Source organism: Pollachius pollachius (genome assembly GCF_949987615.1).
Source record: "Pollachius pollachius genome assembly, chromosome: 12".
In the NCBI taxonomy this organism is placed as follows: Eukaryota; Metazoa; Chordata; class Actinopteri; order Gadiformes; family Gadidae; genus Pollachius; species Pollachius pollachius.
Genome location: NC_136945.1, coordinates 19,844,797 through 19,862,941, shown reverse-complemented (window position 1 = coordinate 19,862,941; position 18,145 = coordinate 19,844,797). Strand labels below are relative to the sequence as shown.

At 47.8% G+C, this 18,145-nt stretch overlaps 1 protein-coding gene across 1 annotated transcript in view; it reads left to right on the top strand.

Annotated features, from left to right (window-relative positions):
- The first annotated feature begins 701 nt into the window (after positions 1–701).
- Positions 702–18,145, top strand: part of LOC307084085 (solute carrier family 2, facilitated glucose transporter member 1-like) — a 25,858-nt gene continuing 8,414 nt past the window's right edge. The window contains exons 1-2 of the mRNA XM_079748243.1: positions 702–884; positions 10,700–10,795. Of these exons, the coding sequence (XP_079604369.1) occupies positions 873–884; positions 10,700–10,795 (108 nt within the window). The 5' untranslated portion in view covers positions 702–872. The remainder of the gene's footprint in view (positions 885–10,699; positions 10,796–18,145) is intronic.

The window sequence follows — 18,145 nt, the reverse complement described above, 5'->3', positions numbered from 1 at the left end:
TGTTGTTGTTTTCCCAAGAGTTCAAAGGCGTTTGATTAAAAGGGAGAAAGGAACGCGTTTCTTGGAGCTCTGTGTTTTCCTTTCATGTGAGACAAACCCTGCAGGTGCTGCTTATTGTTCCACCTTTCTACTCGTGGCGGGGCTCCTCCCCACCACCCCAAACAAAACACACAACTTTCTGTTTGTATATGCGCGTTTGTTTTTGCAGAAACCCAACAACAGACCGCAGTCACGGAGTTGAACGGGAGCATCAGTTCACCGACTTATTTCAATGACAAAAAATCAAATGTGTGACATATGTAGTAGTAGGCCTACTAAGTAATAATGAGTAATAATACTTTTTATTATTAATTTTGTTATAATAAGGTACAATAAGACAATTAGTAAGATAATGCTGGCTCAAGAATATTGCCTCAACGTAAATCGGTTGTGTGTGTGTGTGTGTGTGGGTGTGTGTCTCACACACACACACACACACACACACACACACACACACACACACACACACACACAGTGTGTGTGTGTGTGTGTGTGTGTGTGTGTGTGTGTCCAGCACTCGCTGTAACAGCAGGGTATTTAAATCAATGAAAAGGGACTCGACCAAAGCCGTTCTGATTGGTTGGAATGCGAAGGGCGGGGCTCCTATAAGCCCGCCCTATTGCGTCACGACTTAATAGAAAACTCCCTACGGAGACTACATTGTGAAGCATGTAAGAAGGAAGACCTTCCATTTGAGAAGCGGGAGTTGTTTCGGTTAACTTTGTGAAGAAATAAGACCATGCGATAGTCCTACTCCACTGAAGAGCCAGCAGGGGAACTCAGAGTAACTTAACGCGACAGAAAGACAAGAGGAGAGACGGGACACAGCAGAGATGACTGAGAAGGTAACTTTATACGTACATGGCGTTAAAAGAGCCACAACATCACATCACATCACAGCGTCCTCCTAATCCTCATCCCTTCCGAGGCCGTCATGTTGCTGTGTGTGTGTGTGTGTGTGTGTGTGTGTGTGTGTGTGTGTGTGTGTGTGTGTGTGTGTGTGTGTGTGTGTGTGTGTGTGTGTGTGTGTGTGTGTGCTGGATCCTAAGGTTGATGCCTTAGAAATCATGGATTGTGTTGAACAATGAAGTGACTAAACTAGTGCGAATGTAATCCAACAAGTTCCTCCAACGAGGTATCCAATGAGTTATATTGAGTTATATTAAGTTATATTGATCTGCTCATCGTTAGGTCTGGTGTTTATTGGCTACCCTTATTGGCAATATAGACTAATAATAGCGTTAATAGCTGTATATTATTAATTAAAATTACAATAATAACAACGTCATTAATAACACTTTATGTTTATAATCTTATAAATCTAATAAAAAGACAATCAATTAAAATAACACATATTAATTCGTTCAATTTTATGAATAGTATAATTATTATATTGTCACATATATATTATTATTATAATTAATGATACAACTCAGATCAACTGACTGTATGCCAGGATAGTTTCTTTTTTTTTTCCTTTAGGAATAATGGTAACAGCGCATTTATATCATCAGATAAAATAGATAATTAGACATAGATTAACAATCCGTCACAAATAATGTACATTACCTTACAAATCATGTCTTCAAATAATACAAGACACAAACGATACATATAATATAAATCGCTTTAATATCTATCTATTACTTATACAACTAAATACACACATCTTTCCAAACAAAGTATGTGACTATCATATACTATACTCAATAACAGTATAATAACAAAGATATCCTATAATATAAAACCACCAACTGCATGCTATTGGCTGTTCCATGCAAGGCTTTGTGGTTTGGTATACGTGACAACCTGCTCGTCTGTTCCCCTCTGTGGCTGCAGCCCAGCAGATGTGGAGCCAAGTGTGACACTGGGAGAAAACCAGTAGCCCAAATAGGCCTGTTCCGCCTAGAGGTCACCAACTTGACCCCTTTCATTCCTACAGTCTCAGCCTCGTCCGCCTGCAGTGGGAGCAGCAGTCTGTCCGTCCGCTGCTGGACCATCTGACCACTTGTCCTGTCGTGGCCAGAGGTCAGAGGTGTTGTTAGGATTAGGGTTGATCAGGCATGGCCAGCGAGGGTTTCAGGCTGAGGTTTGACCACGGTAAGCCGTGGTCATCGTCCGACTCAGGCCCACATTCTCGTCAGCGTTGCTCAATGCGACGCAGAACCACAAATCCTCTAAGCTGGTGTGACGCTGTTATGATTCAGCAGCATCGTCATTAATACTGTAGTGTAATGATTATTACTAGTATTTTGGTGATTTAGGTGATTGAAATGGGACGGCACAGAGTTTGTTAGTTTGGTCTGTTTCTGGTCTTCAGCAACAATCAACAGATATAACGTTGAACAAATTCAGCAAATATGGTACGCCTTAATTATTGCTTTGTAGGAATGACAAAGCAAAACTAAAAACCATGGCCCCTCACTGGACCATGCTCATGTCCCCCTGAATGTACGGTCGGTCCCGTGTTGGGTGGGGAGTGACGTAGAGGGTCTACTGAGACAGACCTCAGCCATTCCTCTTAGATGATTGTCCCTGTGAACTGTGACGCGTCTCGTCATTCTTCTCCTGGCCTGAGGGCTGGAGAACGCACGCTTTGAAAATGCTTTGCCCGATCCATTCCAGTCTTTAATTGTTCTTAAGAGGTGAGTTTCAGTTGTTCACGTTTTGCATATACACAGTGGGTGTGGACGGTTGACAGGTGTGTGCTGACGGCTCCCAGCTGCTGCTTGCCAGGCTTCTTTAAAAACTCATGCCTGCAGCTCAGCGGCATTGAAACATTCCTCCTCCACACTGCATCCAAGAGGCTGCTGCTGACCGGCGGTACTCTGGCAGAGCTCCGCTCCTTAAAGCGCTCCCTCTCCACAATGGGCTTTGTCGGGAGCCCGGACCTCACGGCTCTGGGCTCCAGTTTTCCGTGACGTAGAGTTGAGTGAAGATGGTGATGCTTGGCCAACAGTGGGGCGATCTAGCGTCACCCCAGCAGTAGGTGATGTGGTGATTTACATGCTCTCAGCAAACAGCCTGCTCCTGTGCCTCACAGGCCTGGTCGGAATCCTCCAAGAGCATCGTGCGGCTCAGGAGGTAGAGCGGGTCGGCTGGTAACCCGAAGGTTGCCGGTTCGATCCCCGGCTCCTCCTAGCGGAGCGTCGAGGGGTCCCTGAGCGACACGCCTCAACCTGACCTCTCCTGACGAGCCGGCTGTCGTCTCGCATGGGTGACTCCGCCGTGGGTGTTTGAATGTGTGCGTTAATGTTAGGCAACATTGTAAAGTGCTTTGAGCGGCCGCTGGTTAGAAAGGCGCCGTATAAATGCAGTCCATTTACCGTTTAGCGGCTCCATGGCCGGACTGTTCTCATGCATGAGCAGCCTCCCCTCCGCTGCCCTCCAGTCTGTGGGATCAGGTCCTAATGAGTCCTAATGAGACCCTCTCATACAGAGCCGGATTACGAGATTGGACCAGAGCTTTTAATTTGAAATTGGCAACGGCCCCAGTAGCGAAAGCCTAATTCGCAGCCTACTTGAGGAAGTGAATGGTGTTATGCACGCTGGACTTACGTAGAGCAAAGCTGATCTCACGTGGACCCAGAAGCTGGATAACACGGAGGCTCTGGGATTAGAGACTCGTTTAGACTTTGTTTTGGAAGACCTGTGTTCACTTAGTGTTGTTGTGTTGAGTTAGTGTTGTTGTGTTGAGTTAGTGGTGTTATGTTCAGTTAGTCGTGTTGAGTTGAGTTCAGTTAGTGTTGTTGAGTTCATTTAGTGTTGTTGTGTTGAGTCAGTCTTGTTGTGTTGAGTTAGTCTAGTTGTGTTGAGTTCATTTAGTGTTTTTGTGTTGAGTTAGTCGTGTTGTGTTTAGTTAGTGTTTTGGTGTTGTTGTCATTGTAAAGTACATTAAACTAGCAGTTCTCCTAGTCTCCATAACAGTAGACAGCATGGCTCCACCGAGCTACCTTATGAACGACAGAATCCACTGATACCCGCTCAATGCCCCATTGTTAAAGAATTAAGTACAGCCCCAACATTTCCCTTCAACAAACAAGAAATTATTCAATAACTTGTTACCTAACTCAGTAAGTTAATACATGAAGATTGAACAATACAGAACTGTACATTTATATACTAATAGTTTTACGATTGTGTTTTACGATAGTTTTACGATTTTCTTCCAGGTGAGTTAGGGTGAGGGCAGGGTACGGGTGAGGGCAGGGTACGGGTGAGGGCAGGCTGGGGGTGAGGCAGGCTGGGGGTGAGGCAGGGTACGGGTGAGGGCAGGCTGGGGGTGAGGCAGGGTACGGGTGAGGGCAGGCTGGGGGTGAGGCAGGCTGGGGGTGAGGCAGGCTGGGGGTGAGGCAGGGTACGGGTGAGGGCAGGCTGGGGGTGAGGCGGGGTGAAGGGAGCCCCATTGGAGGGCGGTAACAGACCAACGCTGTGTAAGCTGATCCCAGTGAATGGGAGGTGAATCTCCTCAGGTACATGATCCGGACCTCGTAGCGTGGGGGGGGGGGGGCTGAAGCAGGCCAGCACCGTCAGTGTGGTGCCACCGCACACCACCCTGGTGTCAGACGGAGGAGGGGGTGACTCGGGTCTGTGGCCCCCTCCTCCGCTGGTACCGAGAATAGCCCGGGTTGATCCAGAGCGACGGACCGGGCTCAGAACATTATGTACTGAACCAACTGTCACATTTATGGCCTTCATGCTTTCTGATATCTTCCATTTTACCGCGACGGTGTCGATTATATATTTCATTGCACATCACCCTGTCGTCATTAATCTCCCCGGCTGGCAGCGCAGAAGGAGTCTTTTCAAAAGGTCTCTGTCTTCGCCCTCTGGGGTTTGGTTACCGTGCCAACTTGAGTGACTGGCCTGAGGGCGCTAGGAACCAGTTTTGTGATTTGGTATGGCGATTAAAGTTCACTAGTAATCCAAGTAAAGTTGAAATTGAACATCTGAACGAAAGTGAATTTGACTGGGCGGCAATGACTGGCTCAGGACGTAGAGCAGGACTTGTTGACTTGTAAGGTTGCTAGCTCGATCCCCGGAGTGTCGATGTTTCCCTGAGCAAGGCACCTCACCCTCACTGCTCTCCTGACGAGCTGGCAGTCACCTTGCATGGTTGTCACCGCCATCTTTGTGTGAACGTGTGCATGAACGGGTGAATGTTAGGCAATACTGTAAAGCGCTTTCAGTGGCCACTGGTTAGAAAAGCGCTATATAAAGGCATTCCTTTTACCATATACTGTAGCGGTCAAACATAAGTCTTCCCAGCATACCTTACGTTCTACAACCAGGTGGGACGTACGCCCTCCAGCAGAACAGCAGGGGGTGGAGGCAGGGTGGTGTTCCTGAAGCTCAGGGTTCAGGAACTCCACCCTGACGGTGTCAGACCCAGAGAGCAGCCTGTTGGAACGTTTCCAGCACCCTGCCGTCCGGTTGGTCAGGTTCTTCAGTGACTCACTGAAGGCTCGATGCCGATGTCTGGCCCTACCTTTTCTCATTAATAATTAGATGCCTTTATGCTACACTCTGGATGCTACACTCTCATTTGGTCGTTGATTGTCTGCGACATGACGGCTGACCCCTGCTCTGGAATTGGTTTAGGCTGGCTCCCGTTTTACAATAGGTGATCAGTAATACGTGGAGGAGGTAGAGAAGGTCCTCCGGGAAAGTGAAGCACGCGGTGAACACCTTCTCTGGAGGCCCCTGATCGTCGTCAACCTCAGGGCTTCCTCGTTAAGCTGTGGTTCCTCTCCCTCCTGAGCCGACCTGGGGCTCCATTATCACCATGGCCACTGTGACCGTGTGTTGACAAGGTGACCAGGCTGGGTGTGTTTTGTTTACACATGGTAGCACGCTACCGACAGAGCTACCCTCATGCTAAGGTCTCAGGGACTCGGGCCAGTCGGTGGGGGCTAACCGGACGTTCAGTAGACCAGAGCAGGGCTGGCTAGGTTGGGCGAGGCCAGGAGGAAATACCAGCAGCAGGATCGGTAGACGGCCTCGCACTCCAAAGTTGAATGAATGCCAATTTATGGCATCCTCAGGATGTAGCTCCCCCCCTCAAAGAGTAAACACCTGGACAACCAGAAGCTAATCATTTAGCTTCTTTAAAAATATTACAACCATTTGTTTCTGGTATCATGATAGATAACGTCAAAGAAAATTAAAGCTAAAAAACAAAGTTTAAGATCTTATCTTGTCTTATCTTCAGAGGGATCCAAGCTGTTGACTCTAGCTCAACCTCATGTTTGGCTGATCTGCAATCAGCACAATGAGCTTAAATATTTACCTTGTTGGCGATGACTTGTTACCAAAACCTAAGACAATTTAAATTGAGATACATTCGCTTGAATGACATTACATTTACATTTGGGGCATTTAGCAGACGCTTTGATTATGGACATTTGTCAGAAGAAGGAGAAACTACAATATATCGCTGTCGTTACAGAAAGGATGTTCATAGAACCAAGTGCCAAGCACTAACAATTGCTAGGTTAACCCATTCCCGTATACAACAAGATAGCTAGGATAAGATGCTACACAATGCTAAGTAGTGCTATTCTTAAGTGCCAGGATGTACAACATACAATAAGTGTACAACGCGCTTGTTTTGTGATGGGGAACAGTCTTCCTTCCTGTTATGAGGACCCTACACCCTTATGAGACGAAGATTTCACAGAATAATGTACTGGTATTTCGACTGATGTTTGGGAGAACACCTATCTATGGTTTTTCTGTGGAAGCATGACTCAGAACTATGCTGAACAATGATGCAACCAGCAGGAAACGCCAGAGTATTTACGCCTAATCATGGTGATTGGGCTGAAATTGACACACACAAACACAGACACACAGACACACACCATAACAGGGCCACCATGTTATGGCCCCTGGTCTGTCAGCAGATACATTTGCGTGTGTTCATTTGCATGCCTCACAAAGAAAGACTTCACCTGAGAACGCCACCGGGGTTTTCAATGGCCAGGGTTGGACCAAAACAAGTTGTCACCGAACTCTGAAGCCCCTTTTTTGGTCTCTCCACCTGACTCTGCTGCTTTGTTAATTTTTTATGTAAGAGTAGACGCTTGTGTCACTGAGGCCCTCGGCCCTGTGTGATTCGGCTGTGGGGACTGGAAGTGGCCACTAGGGGTGAAGACAGACCTAACCTATTCAGACTGAACCTTCACCTTAAAGGTGACGTGACCAGTGTTTGTAATAACGCCGTTTAAAAAAACGCCGTTAGGTAACGCCGTTATTTTTTCAGTAACGGGGTAATCTAACTAATTACTGTTTCCGTCGTTACAACGCCGTAACCGTTGCTGTAGGTTAAATGCGGTGCGTTACTATGAATTGATTGAATAAACTGCGTAATCCGAACGCACCCCTGGCTCCACACAAACTGCTAGTGAGGAGACCGGGTGGGTTAACAACGAGATAAGCGATTATGATTGGCTAAGGCATGTTTCCTGGTAGCCAATCGGAGCCAGTGTTTTTACACACAAGCCAGGACACGCGCGCCACACACACACACGCACGCACGCACGCACACGCACACACACGCACATGTGTGCTGTCTCTTCATCCAGTCTGCAAGCGCCTTGGAGCAGCACTGTATTCCCCTACGAATCGTCTCCCTCCCCTAAAGAGCCAGCGAGTCCTTTTTTATCCCCAGCCCGCGGCCCTCCCTCTCCCCCTCATCGGGCCCGTGATGAACCCATACTACACCCAGCCTGGACTCCAGTCTTCAGACTGGACTCCAGTCTGAAGACTGGAGTCCAGCTGTCGGGAGTGGGACAGTTTCCCTGTACAATCCTGTACAGGGAAAGTTTAAACTTCAAGTGTAAACTTCAACAGGAAGTTTACACTCTGACATGTTAACACTGGGGACTGCAGCTGATGCTTCCATATAAGGGGAGAGGGAGTCCGGTTAAGGGCTGTTATTATCCCCATCAACTATTCAACCAGGATCTAGTTCCCAGCAGTGTTTTCAAAGGAATTAAAGCTTTATGGGTGTTAGCATATCAGCTAGCAATTACACGCTCACTATGATGGAGTGTAGTTAACAAATGACTGTAAAAGTCTTCTCTTCTTCTGACTGTAAAACCCTCAGGTGAAATAGTTCCGTAGTTGGGTATTGATAGGAAGGTTTTGTGTGTGTGTGTGTGTGTGTGTGTGTGTGTGTGTGTGTGTGTGTGTGTGTGTGTGTGTGTGTGTGTGTGTGTGTGTGGTTTCCACATGCGTAGGTTAACGGTTTCCTCGCTTGTGGGTCACATTGTCACCACGTTGTTTGACACCCACAATGTGCTGATGGCACACGGGTCAATGTTTGCTGCCATGTTGAATTTGGGACAGCTGTTTAGAATCTCCCGCCCTCGGAGAGAAAAGTCATCACCAAACAGAACCCGCAGTATCAGTTTTGGCGGACATAACCAAAACCCACGGATAACGAAATTAACTTGTAAAGTTTGGAGTCCCAGTTTTTTCAGTTGTAAGTTATGTAGGAGGAACAAGGCATTTTGGGATGCGGTTACAGGGTTGGAATGGGGTAGGGCCGTGCTTGTTAAAGTGACTCCACACACACACAGGGCTAAGGGTCCAGGAAGACCTCCCTCGCTAACAGGACAAGGCATGGCCTCTTTAAGAGGCAAACTCTGTGTCTGTGTGTGTGTGTACTGTGTGTGTGTACGTGTGTGTGTGTGTGTTTTATTGGTGTCTATTTGCATGTGTCTATTTGCAAATGTGTATTTCCTGTATGTGTGTGCAGAGATGACGTGTCGGTGACTCGGAGCAGACCTTGGGTCCGGCTCCTCTGTGTTTCGAGCTCTTGGTGTAGAGAACCTGTTGTAGTTCAGGCAGCTGCACAAATATTACAGAACTGGTTACCTGCCCTTTGGCGCTCCCCCTGAACATCCCAGTGTCCACAGAGGAATTCTTACAGTCACACTCACGGCGTACGCTATATTTAGTCGCTGCCTTACGGCCGCAGGCCAGCCCCGTGAATCACAGCTAGGCATTCGCCTGCCCCGTCATTAGCCAGGCGTTTCTAATAGGATGAAGTTTGTCAACGACGGCAGAACCTTAGAGTTTGTGCGTGTTTCCCTGTCGCATGTCGGGGTCAGTCTAGTCCCTCGGAGCTGTAATGAGAACAGTACTGAAGGAATGTCGACAGTGTGATCTCTGAGGGCTTTGGACGTCCACCAAGATCAGATCCGGCTCTGCATCTCAAGAATGCGCCGGTGTCCATTGTCTTGTTGTTAGGGGTAATGTCGTGGGACACCGTCCGGGTCGGTTTGGCTCAAGGAAATCAATAATAAAAAAAACAAGGCGTGTGAGCCATGCCACGAAATACCTCTCTCTCTCTGTGTTTGTGTGTGTGTCTGTGTGTGTGTGTGTGTGTGTGTGTATGTGGGTCTGTGTGACTGCACACACACACGTGTTTCTGTGTATGTTTACATAGCCGCGAGTTTTAGCTTCCCTGCTATGCGGATGAATGGTATAGCTCAGTCATGCGTTAGCCTCTCTGACCATAACAAACCCAGTGTGGCTGTGGGGTGGCCCCGACACACCCAGTCCTCTCCCTCCTCCAGTGCTGGTGGTTCAACAACCAGGGACACTGTGGAAGGAAGTGTTAAACGCTTTCAGGTGCGTTTTAAAATCAATTCCAACTGGTTTCCACCCAATAAGAGATACAAGTCTGGTTTTAGACCAATCAAATTGGCCTAAAACCAGACTTGTATCTCATTGGGTTAAAACCATCCCAGTGTGTCCTATCACCACACTGTTACCCTAATTAACTTAAAAACATCCTGCTCTCTTCCTTGGTTAAGACCACACTATTAGCCGATTGGCTTAAAACCACACCCTTCTCCAATTTGCTTAACACCATCCTATTATCATTATCGCTCCAAAGCATGCCCTTCTCTAATTGGCTTTAAACCCGTGCTTCTCCCTGCTGTGTAGCATGTAATCTGTACTGTTTGGTAGTAGACTGCCAGCCCATATGCTACACCACTGTTTTAAAAATAGCACCAGGTTGGAATTACCACAAACGACACTTTCAGTAAGTGGAAAGGAAGCAAAAAAAAAAAAAAGCCTTCGACGTCGCTTCTGTGAAACTACACAAATACCAGATATTACGTCTTTGACCTAAAAATAGGTCAAGTAATTCATCAGGCAGTGAGCAACATTTTTTAAATACTCTGTGAGTCATGTCTTTCCACTGGCCTTTCTCTTCAGTGCGCGGATATTGAGAGGAGGACAGATATGTCGGCTATGTTAGTGATAGTGTCGCTGTGTGACTGATGTCTTAATGTGACTCAGACACAGCTTGTGTGTTAACTTTCATGGCAAACACGAATGGCTCTGTGAGAACGCAGCAGAGCCATGTGCTCTCGAACCCTTCGTACTCCTACCGTACAGCATCACAAGGGGCTGCCCCTTCCAGCCCCCGAGTGCTGACTGAATACCCACTGCTGAGTGGTGACAGCGAACAAATAACTGCCACTGCCGACCAGTCATCGCCAACACACAACACTCACTATTTCAGTCGCCTGCTCTAGGGAAATTTATGACGCTTTACATGCACCTGGGTCTGAATCATTCAACTGATGATCGCTGTCTCTCTCTCTCTCGCTCTCGCTGTCTCTCTCTCCCCTTACAGAAAGTGACCTTCCAGCTGATGCTGGCCGTGGGAGCCGCTGTGATTGGCTCTCTCCAGTTCGGCTACAACACCGGCGTCATCAACGCCCCTCAGAAGGTGAGTCCAGGGAGAACCGACTGGCCCAGCACAGAGAGTCCGGTCCTGATCCCGGATCATTTACACTGTGATCCGGTACCGGGTTTTGGGCACTGCTGGCGAGTACAGGTTTCAATCTGTAATATCTACTTTACGCCGTCAAAAAATAAACACAAGTAAATGAACAGGAACACGTGTTGTTAACACATGAATAGATTTGTTAAAGCGGGTCAGAAAATAGCTAAACCCAGGTCAGTTGCCGGTGGTTAATGTTCCCACTAAAACATCAACCCTGGTCTTCGTCTACATTTGCATATTCTGATGCTAAGTCCTGTGAGAAAACAGTTAAGACATGACAATGTCACAGGGAGCTCAGCTGACTTACGCAAACACACAAGGCTCCTCCCCTTAAACACAAGGCAAGATCCTCCCCTTACACACAAGGCAAGCTCCTCCCCTTACACACAAGGTCTGGTTTCTGGACTGAAAGAGTCGTCGAAGGTACATGTCTGCGTGCGTGTGCAGTACCATCGTCGACCAGTAGGTGTGCTGTGGCTGCAGCCAGCGCTGCCTACGAGGTGCTGAGAGAAAGTAGGCAGAAGGCGGCGTCCTGGCAGCAGTCCCATCTGTTAAGGTTACCAGGAACTCTCCGGGCTGGTTTAATGACCAGCGTATAACCGGTAAAGGAGACGATAAGACAATCTGAAACACAATCTGTGTTTCAGATTGTGTTCAGCGGTATTGTGCCAGACGGTGGACCAGTTTCCTGATTTTATCATTTCATCAACTGACATTTTTTTTGCAGATTTTATTCTATAAAATAAATTATTTGATTTGTTTACTTAAAAATATATTATTATTATTCATAGTGTAAATATAAGCATGCCTGATAACAATTATAATAATATAAATAATATAATCACAATGATAAAAACAACGATGATAGTATCTGTAAAAGTAGGTCAACTTTGACCCTAAAAGACATTAGTAATGCTGACACTAAAGTTACAATTTTGATCTCAGGGAGACGGTTATCATATTATAATCAATACAAGGTACGGTATGAGGTTGGGTGCTGGTTGCCATTGTAACAGAGAGTGAATTCAGGTTCCCTCCCACCTGAGTGAAACCCGACTCTGCACGTCGTTATGACAACAGTGAGCACCAATGACACGAGAGCTCCGCTCCGCAAGGCAGTGCATCTCTGGTGGCGAGGGCAAACCCCTACCTCCACCCATCGCCTCCTTCCTCCATTTTGTTTTCCCTTCTCTGACCTCTCACGTTGTTAGCTAGCAGGTTAACTTGTTAGTTAGCTCTCAGCCAGCTAACTACCCTTAACCACATGTCACAGCTACAGTCCTGCTGTTGGCAGAGCAATGCCTGCCCTTTTAATAACACACACACACACACACACACACACACACACACACACACACACACACACACACACACACACACACACACACACACACACACCTTTAATGTCATGGATGTGTTTGCAGACGCTAGTTGAAATGCACAATGCTGCCTGTCGCCTCTTCAGAGTACTTACAGTAGTAGTAGTACTACTCTTACATCCTGCAAACAGGATTTAAATCGACCTTTCCTTTCAATGGTTTGGTGGGCATAATCATTGAGCCTGATGGATCAGACCGACCCGTCAACTCAATCAAACAAGACAACGCGCCTCCAAAAGTACCCGCCCAGCTTTTTATTGTTTGTTCCAACCTTAAACAGTAACCTCTCCCTAACGCCCACACTGTATTTACATTCAGGGTCTCAGCTCGGCCACGCCCACTGGGTGATGATGTAATGCACCGTGTACACACTGCATGCCAACGGGCCCCCCCCCTACCCCAGACCCGCCACCCACCCAGAGGAGCTTTAGCCCTAAGCCCAGCTGATTGTGTTTGACCAAAAACAAGGATCAGAGGCGCATGACTGACCCCCAAAGCACACACCCCCCCCAAGATAACAACATGGGGACCTGGGGGTGGGTGGGGGTGGACAGGGTTACACAACGTGTGTGTGTGTGTGTGTGTGTGTGTGTGTGTGTGTGTGTGCCCTAAAAGGAACCAATGGAGGACGGACAGGATATTGTTGTGGTTAGGGTGTCTGACTCCCAGACTTAATGCTGTGGGTTTGATTCACAATTTCCGCAGCCCTTGAGCTCCCCCCCCCCCTACCTCTCCTTAACGACATGTCTCTGAAGAACGACCACTCTCTTTCAGACTCTCTCAGACCGTAACTCTGGAGGAAAGTATCTGCTTCTTGAACTAATAAGGTAGTGTAAAGCACTTGGATCCATGCCTCCTGTCCAAGCCTCGTTCCCATGATATCCCCCTCCCCGCTGGGCCCGGTCAGAGCTCCAGAGGCCCCGGGGGTATTAGGCCAACAGCTGCTTTTAAGGCCAAAGAACAGGGACATTTTCCCGGCGTCACACACACACACACCCACACACACACACACACACACACTCCACACGGGGTCGGCTCGGCTCAGGAGGTAGTGCTTGTTGACTTGTAACCGGAAGGTTGCTAGTTCGATCCCTGGCTCCTCCTCGCTGAGTGTCGAGGTGTCCCTGAGCGAGGCACCTCACCCTGAAGGCTCCCGACGAGCCGGCTGTCGCCCTGCGTGGTCGACTCCGCCGTCGGTGTGTGAATGTGTGTGTGTGTGTATGAACAGCTGTAAGTCGCTCTGGATAAAAGCCTCTGCTAAACACACACTCACTCACTCGCTACGTAAAGCGCTTTGGGTCCTGCAATATAAACGCCATTGATTCTTCTTCTTATAATTATACAGAGCTATAGAGAATAATGTTCGTGTGGAGACAGAGAAACGTGTAGCGTCGTTATACTATCAGGACGCGGCCATGTGAAGCCTTACCTTCACCTTCTGTAGCAGCAGACCGTGGTTATCAGCAACGTCCAGCGCGTCAGAGCGACTGAGATAAGAGGGACGGGAGCAGGCCTTGGCCCTCGGCCATGAGGATTAGATAGGCCGCTTCAAGGGCCCTGACACTCATAGTGTCAACTCCACCCATGCACTTCCCAACGCCTGGCTCCACCTCATACTGTCAACCCCGCCCTTTATACTGTCAAACCCCGCCCTTTATGCTGTCCAACCCCGCCCTTTATGCTGTCCAACCCCGCCCTTTATGCTGTCAAACCCCGCCCTTTATGCTGTCCAACCCCGCCCTTTATGCTGTCAAACCCCGCCCTTTACACTGTCAAACCCCGCCCCTTATACTGTAGAACCCCGCCCCTTATACTGTCAAACCCCGCCCTTTATACTGTCAAACCCCGCCCCTTATACTGTCAAACCCCGCCCTTTATACTGTCAAACCCCGCCCTTTATACTGTCCAACCCCTAGCTCCACCTCAAACTTTCAACCTCGACCCTTTAAACCAGGCATCTCCAAACAGCGGACCGTGGTCCGGGTCCGGACCAGGCGACGGTCCTATCCGGACCCATGACCAATTTAAAATAATGTGATTTCTTTTTAATTTTTCCAATATTTCACTATACAAAGCATGATTATGTTAATAAAGACATTTCTCACTGAAATACAAATTGAAAGGCAGAATAGTCCGTAGTACAGCATAAAAACAGCAAAAAGTAATGATCTTCACAGAGCGAAGATCATGCACTCACCAAACTCCCCCCCTCCCTCCGTTAGTCACGGCATGTGCGTAATAGCGTCACTCAAAAAATAGCCAATCAAATTGTTTGTTTACCGGAAGAGCGATTTGCAATGAGAAAATGGCTTGCTCAAAAATTAGGAAAGTTGACCACGAAAACAGACATTTTAAAGATGAATGGACTGACCAATTCATGTTCATTCTCCCGCAAGGCAGAACGAAACCTTTGTTGTGTCTTTTATGTGTTGAAACCGTAGCGCTGATTAAGCGGGAATATTAAGCAGCATTAGGAATCCAAACACAGATCCTTCGAGGAAAAGTATCCCCAGAAGTCAGAAGTAGGATAAAAGCGTCTGCTAAATGCCCTAAATGTAAATGTTAGTAGGAGCATGGAAAATATCCGAGCTGAGAGCTCAGTATGAGAGGTCTACTCGAGTCTTCACACACTCATTAACAGGCCAGCAACGTGCAAATGAATGCTCACTTAACTATTGCATGGATTTTTGGGCAACATAAAAAAACTTTCAGTGACGTGACTGTTGTGAAGGAGTGCTTGAACGCAGCTGCTGAGACGTTACTTGAAGGTAAACAAAGGGATGAATTGTGTGAAAAAATAAAGCAAATCCCAATGTCAGCTGCAACGACAACCAGAAAATTTGAAATGTTATCAGATGATGCACTGTCACAGCTTGATGCGGTAGTTCAGAGTGCCCCATCCTTAGCCATTGATGAGTCTTCAGATGTAACGGATAATGCCCAGCTCTTGGTTTATGTGCGATTTTTTTCACCAAGACAAGAAAGAGATCTGTGAGGACCTGTTGGGTCTAACACCACTTAACACAAACACAAGACGAGAAGATATTTATGATGCTATTAAGGAGATTCTGTCAAAGAGGGGGATTGATCTAACAAAGGTTGTCTCATTCACTACAGATGGGGTACCTGTTTTGCTTACTTGAAATGTATATCTAGTGTACCTGTTTTGCTTATTTGAAATGAAGGCCTAATGCTCTTTTTGAATTTTTAGTAACTGGACCTTGTTCAATTTTAATTGAAGACCCCTGCTTTACACTGTCAAACCCCTTCCTCCACCTCATACTGTCAACCCCACCCTTTACACTGTCAAACCCCTTCCTCCACCTCATACTGTCAACCCCACCCTTTATACTGTCAAACCCCTACCTCCGGCTCAAACTGTCCGCCCCACCCTTTATACTGTCATAAACCCTGAGAGATATCGTCCACTGCAAAAACGAAACCTTTCAAAACGCCCCCCCCCTCCTCACCCCCAGACTCCAACTGTCAAACCCCTGCCACCACTATCCAGAAACCTCCACCAACCACAGACCGGGAAACCACTGGTAGTTTCTCCAGATAGGATAATCCCACCCACGGTACCGCCCACATGATCACTACAAACCGAGGGACAGCTACAGCCTTGAACCTCCAAAATAGACCCCGACTGGGGGCGGTTGAACGGTTGGAGGCTGCCAACACACGGTAGGGTCCGTGTCTGCTCACCTGGTTAAAGATAGAGAAGGCCACAGTGTCCTGGCCGCCTGAATGGTCCCTCTGTTCACCAGCACACACACAGACAGCTGTTGGTTCTGCTCTGCAGAGGCGGAGGAGGAACGCGGAGTCACACACCCCTTTGCACTTATTGTACGTTGTACGTCCTTGCCCTTACTTGCAGTACCCATCATCGTGTTGTATCTTACCCTAGCTATCTTTGTTGCGTACGGCGCATGGGTTAACCTAGCGATTGTGAGCGAATCGCACTTGGCTCTATGAACATCCTTACTGTACCCACAGCGATATATTGTGGTTGACCTGATTGTGAGTCACTTTGGATAAAAGCGTCTGCTCAGTTCCCTAAACGGAAATGTCTTCACCAACACAGTCCACGGCCCCCCAATCCCTCTCTGCTCACTGGGAGCATTAATGTCAAATCATTGGATAAATTAATTCATAACACCCTAGAGGGAAATCAATGTGCGACTGCAAAAACACTGACTGATGAGTGTTTAAAATATAAATATTAAATATATATATAAAACAAGATCTGAATTAAAAAACAAACAACAAGCAGCCATCATAAAACCAAATAGAGAGTGAAATGGTGGAGGTATTTGTAGCGGCTGAACCCCCAGCAGACAGGGATTACTGAGTTTGATTCCCACAGCCTACTGAAGGCATCCTTGAGCAATATGTTACGGACAGGAATCCACTGTGAGGGGCTCTGGACTAAACCGTCTGCTTAACCCAGACATACTAAACACATGTACGACATGCTAGGGCCCACATGGTGCCTCCATCGTCTGAGCAGGAAATGAAAAGATCTTGCTCGTCTATGGCTGGCGGGTGATTCCCTAGTGGGGCTCTCCCAGCTTCCAGCGGGGGGGCCCTTCTTCTAAAGCAGAAGCAGACCCAGCGTCGGTCTGCTTGCCTGCTGGTTTCACTTGAGGGTTTCATTTCTCTGTTGGAGGGCGAGGAGAGGCATATCTGGTGGCGATTGAAAATCCCGACCTCAAATGCCCTCCTCCCTCCATTCTCTGGCTGTATTAAGTTGTTGGCTAGCTGGTTAACCCTTTACGCCTCAGGCTAGCAGACGCCGCGGGCAGGGCCTCGATCGCGTGTGAGTCGGTGCCTCGCGTGTCTCCGGGGACGCAAGCTGAACACGCGGGGAGGGCGTGGTCGAACGCAGGATCCGGCGCCAGGGAAACATGCCAGCCCAGGCGGTGTCGTGTGACCCAGCCGTGCCTTCCTGATGTGAAGACGTCTCGCGTCTCGAATGAGATTCTGCTGGTGACTGGTCCCAGTAGCATTCTGGTGCTGGGAGTCAACCGACCTCTGTGGTAATAGAAGTAATGGGAGTGTCTACCGGTTGGACTCCCCGGCTGACAGGATGACATCACGGGTAGAAAGCACGAGACCGGAGCAGGAAAGATGATACCTTAACCTAACCCCATCCCCGTGCCAACGGCCTCTCCTCCAATCCCCTCCTCTCGCAGGAGCTGTCAGTGCACCACGTCACCACACACCATGACAACCAGACACATGACTCGGTCACGAGTCGTCCCACTGCGTGTTTATCAACACAGTCATCGGCACGCAAGAGCCGACTTCACTTTCTCACTCATGGCAACCGATGTAAACACACTCTACCGCCCCCCGCTGGCCGACAGCGGAACTGCAGCAGCAGCCCGTGTAGCGATAAGCAGTGGCGTGTCACTATTCTGTAGTTCAGTGGTTCTCAAACTTTTTGTGCTAGAGTACAAACCCCTTCACCGACACAAAACATTTTTTGGGGGAAAAAAAGATCAATTATGTGTGTGCATTTTATTTGGCAGTGTAAACATGAACGGTAAAAGGGTGCAAATACTGACAATTTGGTGAGAAACATGGTCCTGTGCTTCATGCAACTGTTGGCTAATTTCTCCCCACAAAAGAAGCACAACACCAGGGGAGGATCAGAGCATGTAGAGGTGCATCCCATTACAATATATTTCTCCTGACATTGACGACATTATGCTTTTTCTGGATACGCTTTCTTTTTCACGGTTTCTCCTTTCGCCTAGTTCTCAGTTTTAAATTTCAACCACTATTTCTTTTACTTGCGGTGAAAAAAATTAGGGTTGCCTTTTAAAAAAAAAAAAAGTACATGCCGTCTATATACCCCCTGCACGACCCCTAGTGGTACGCGTACCCCCATTTGAGAACCACTGCTCTC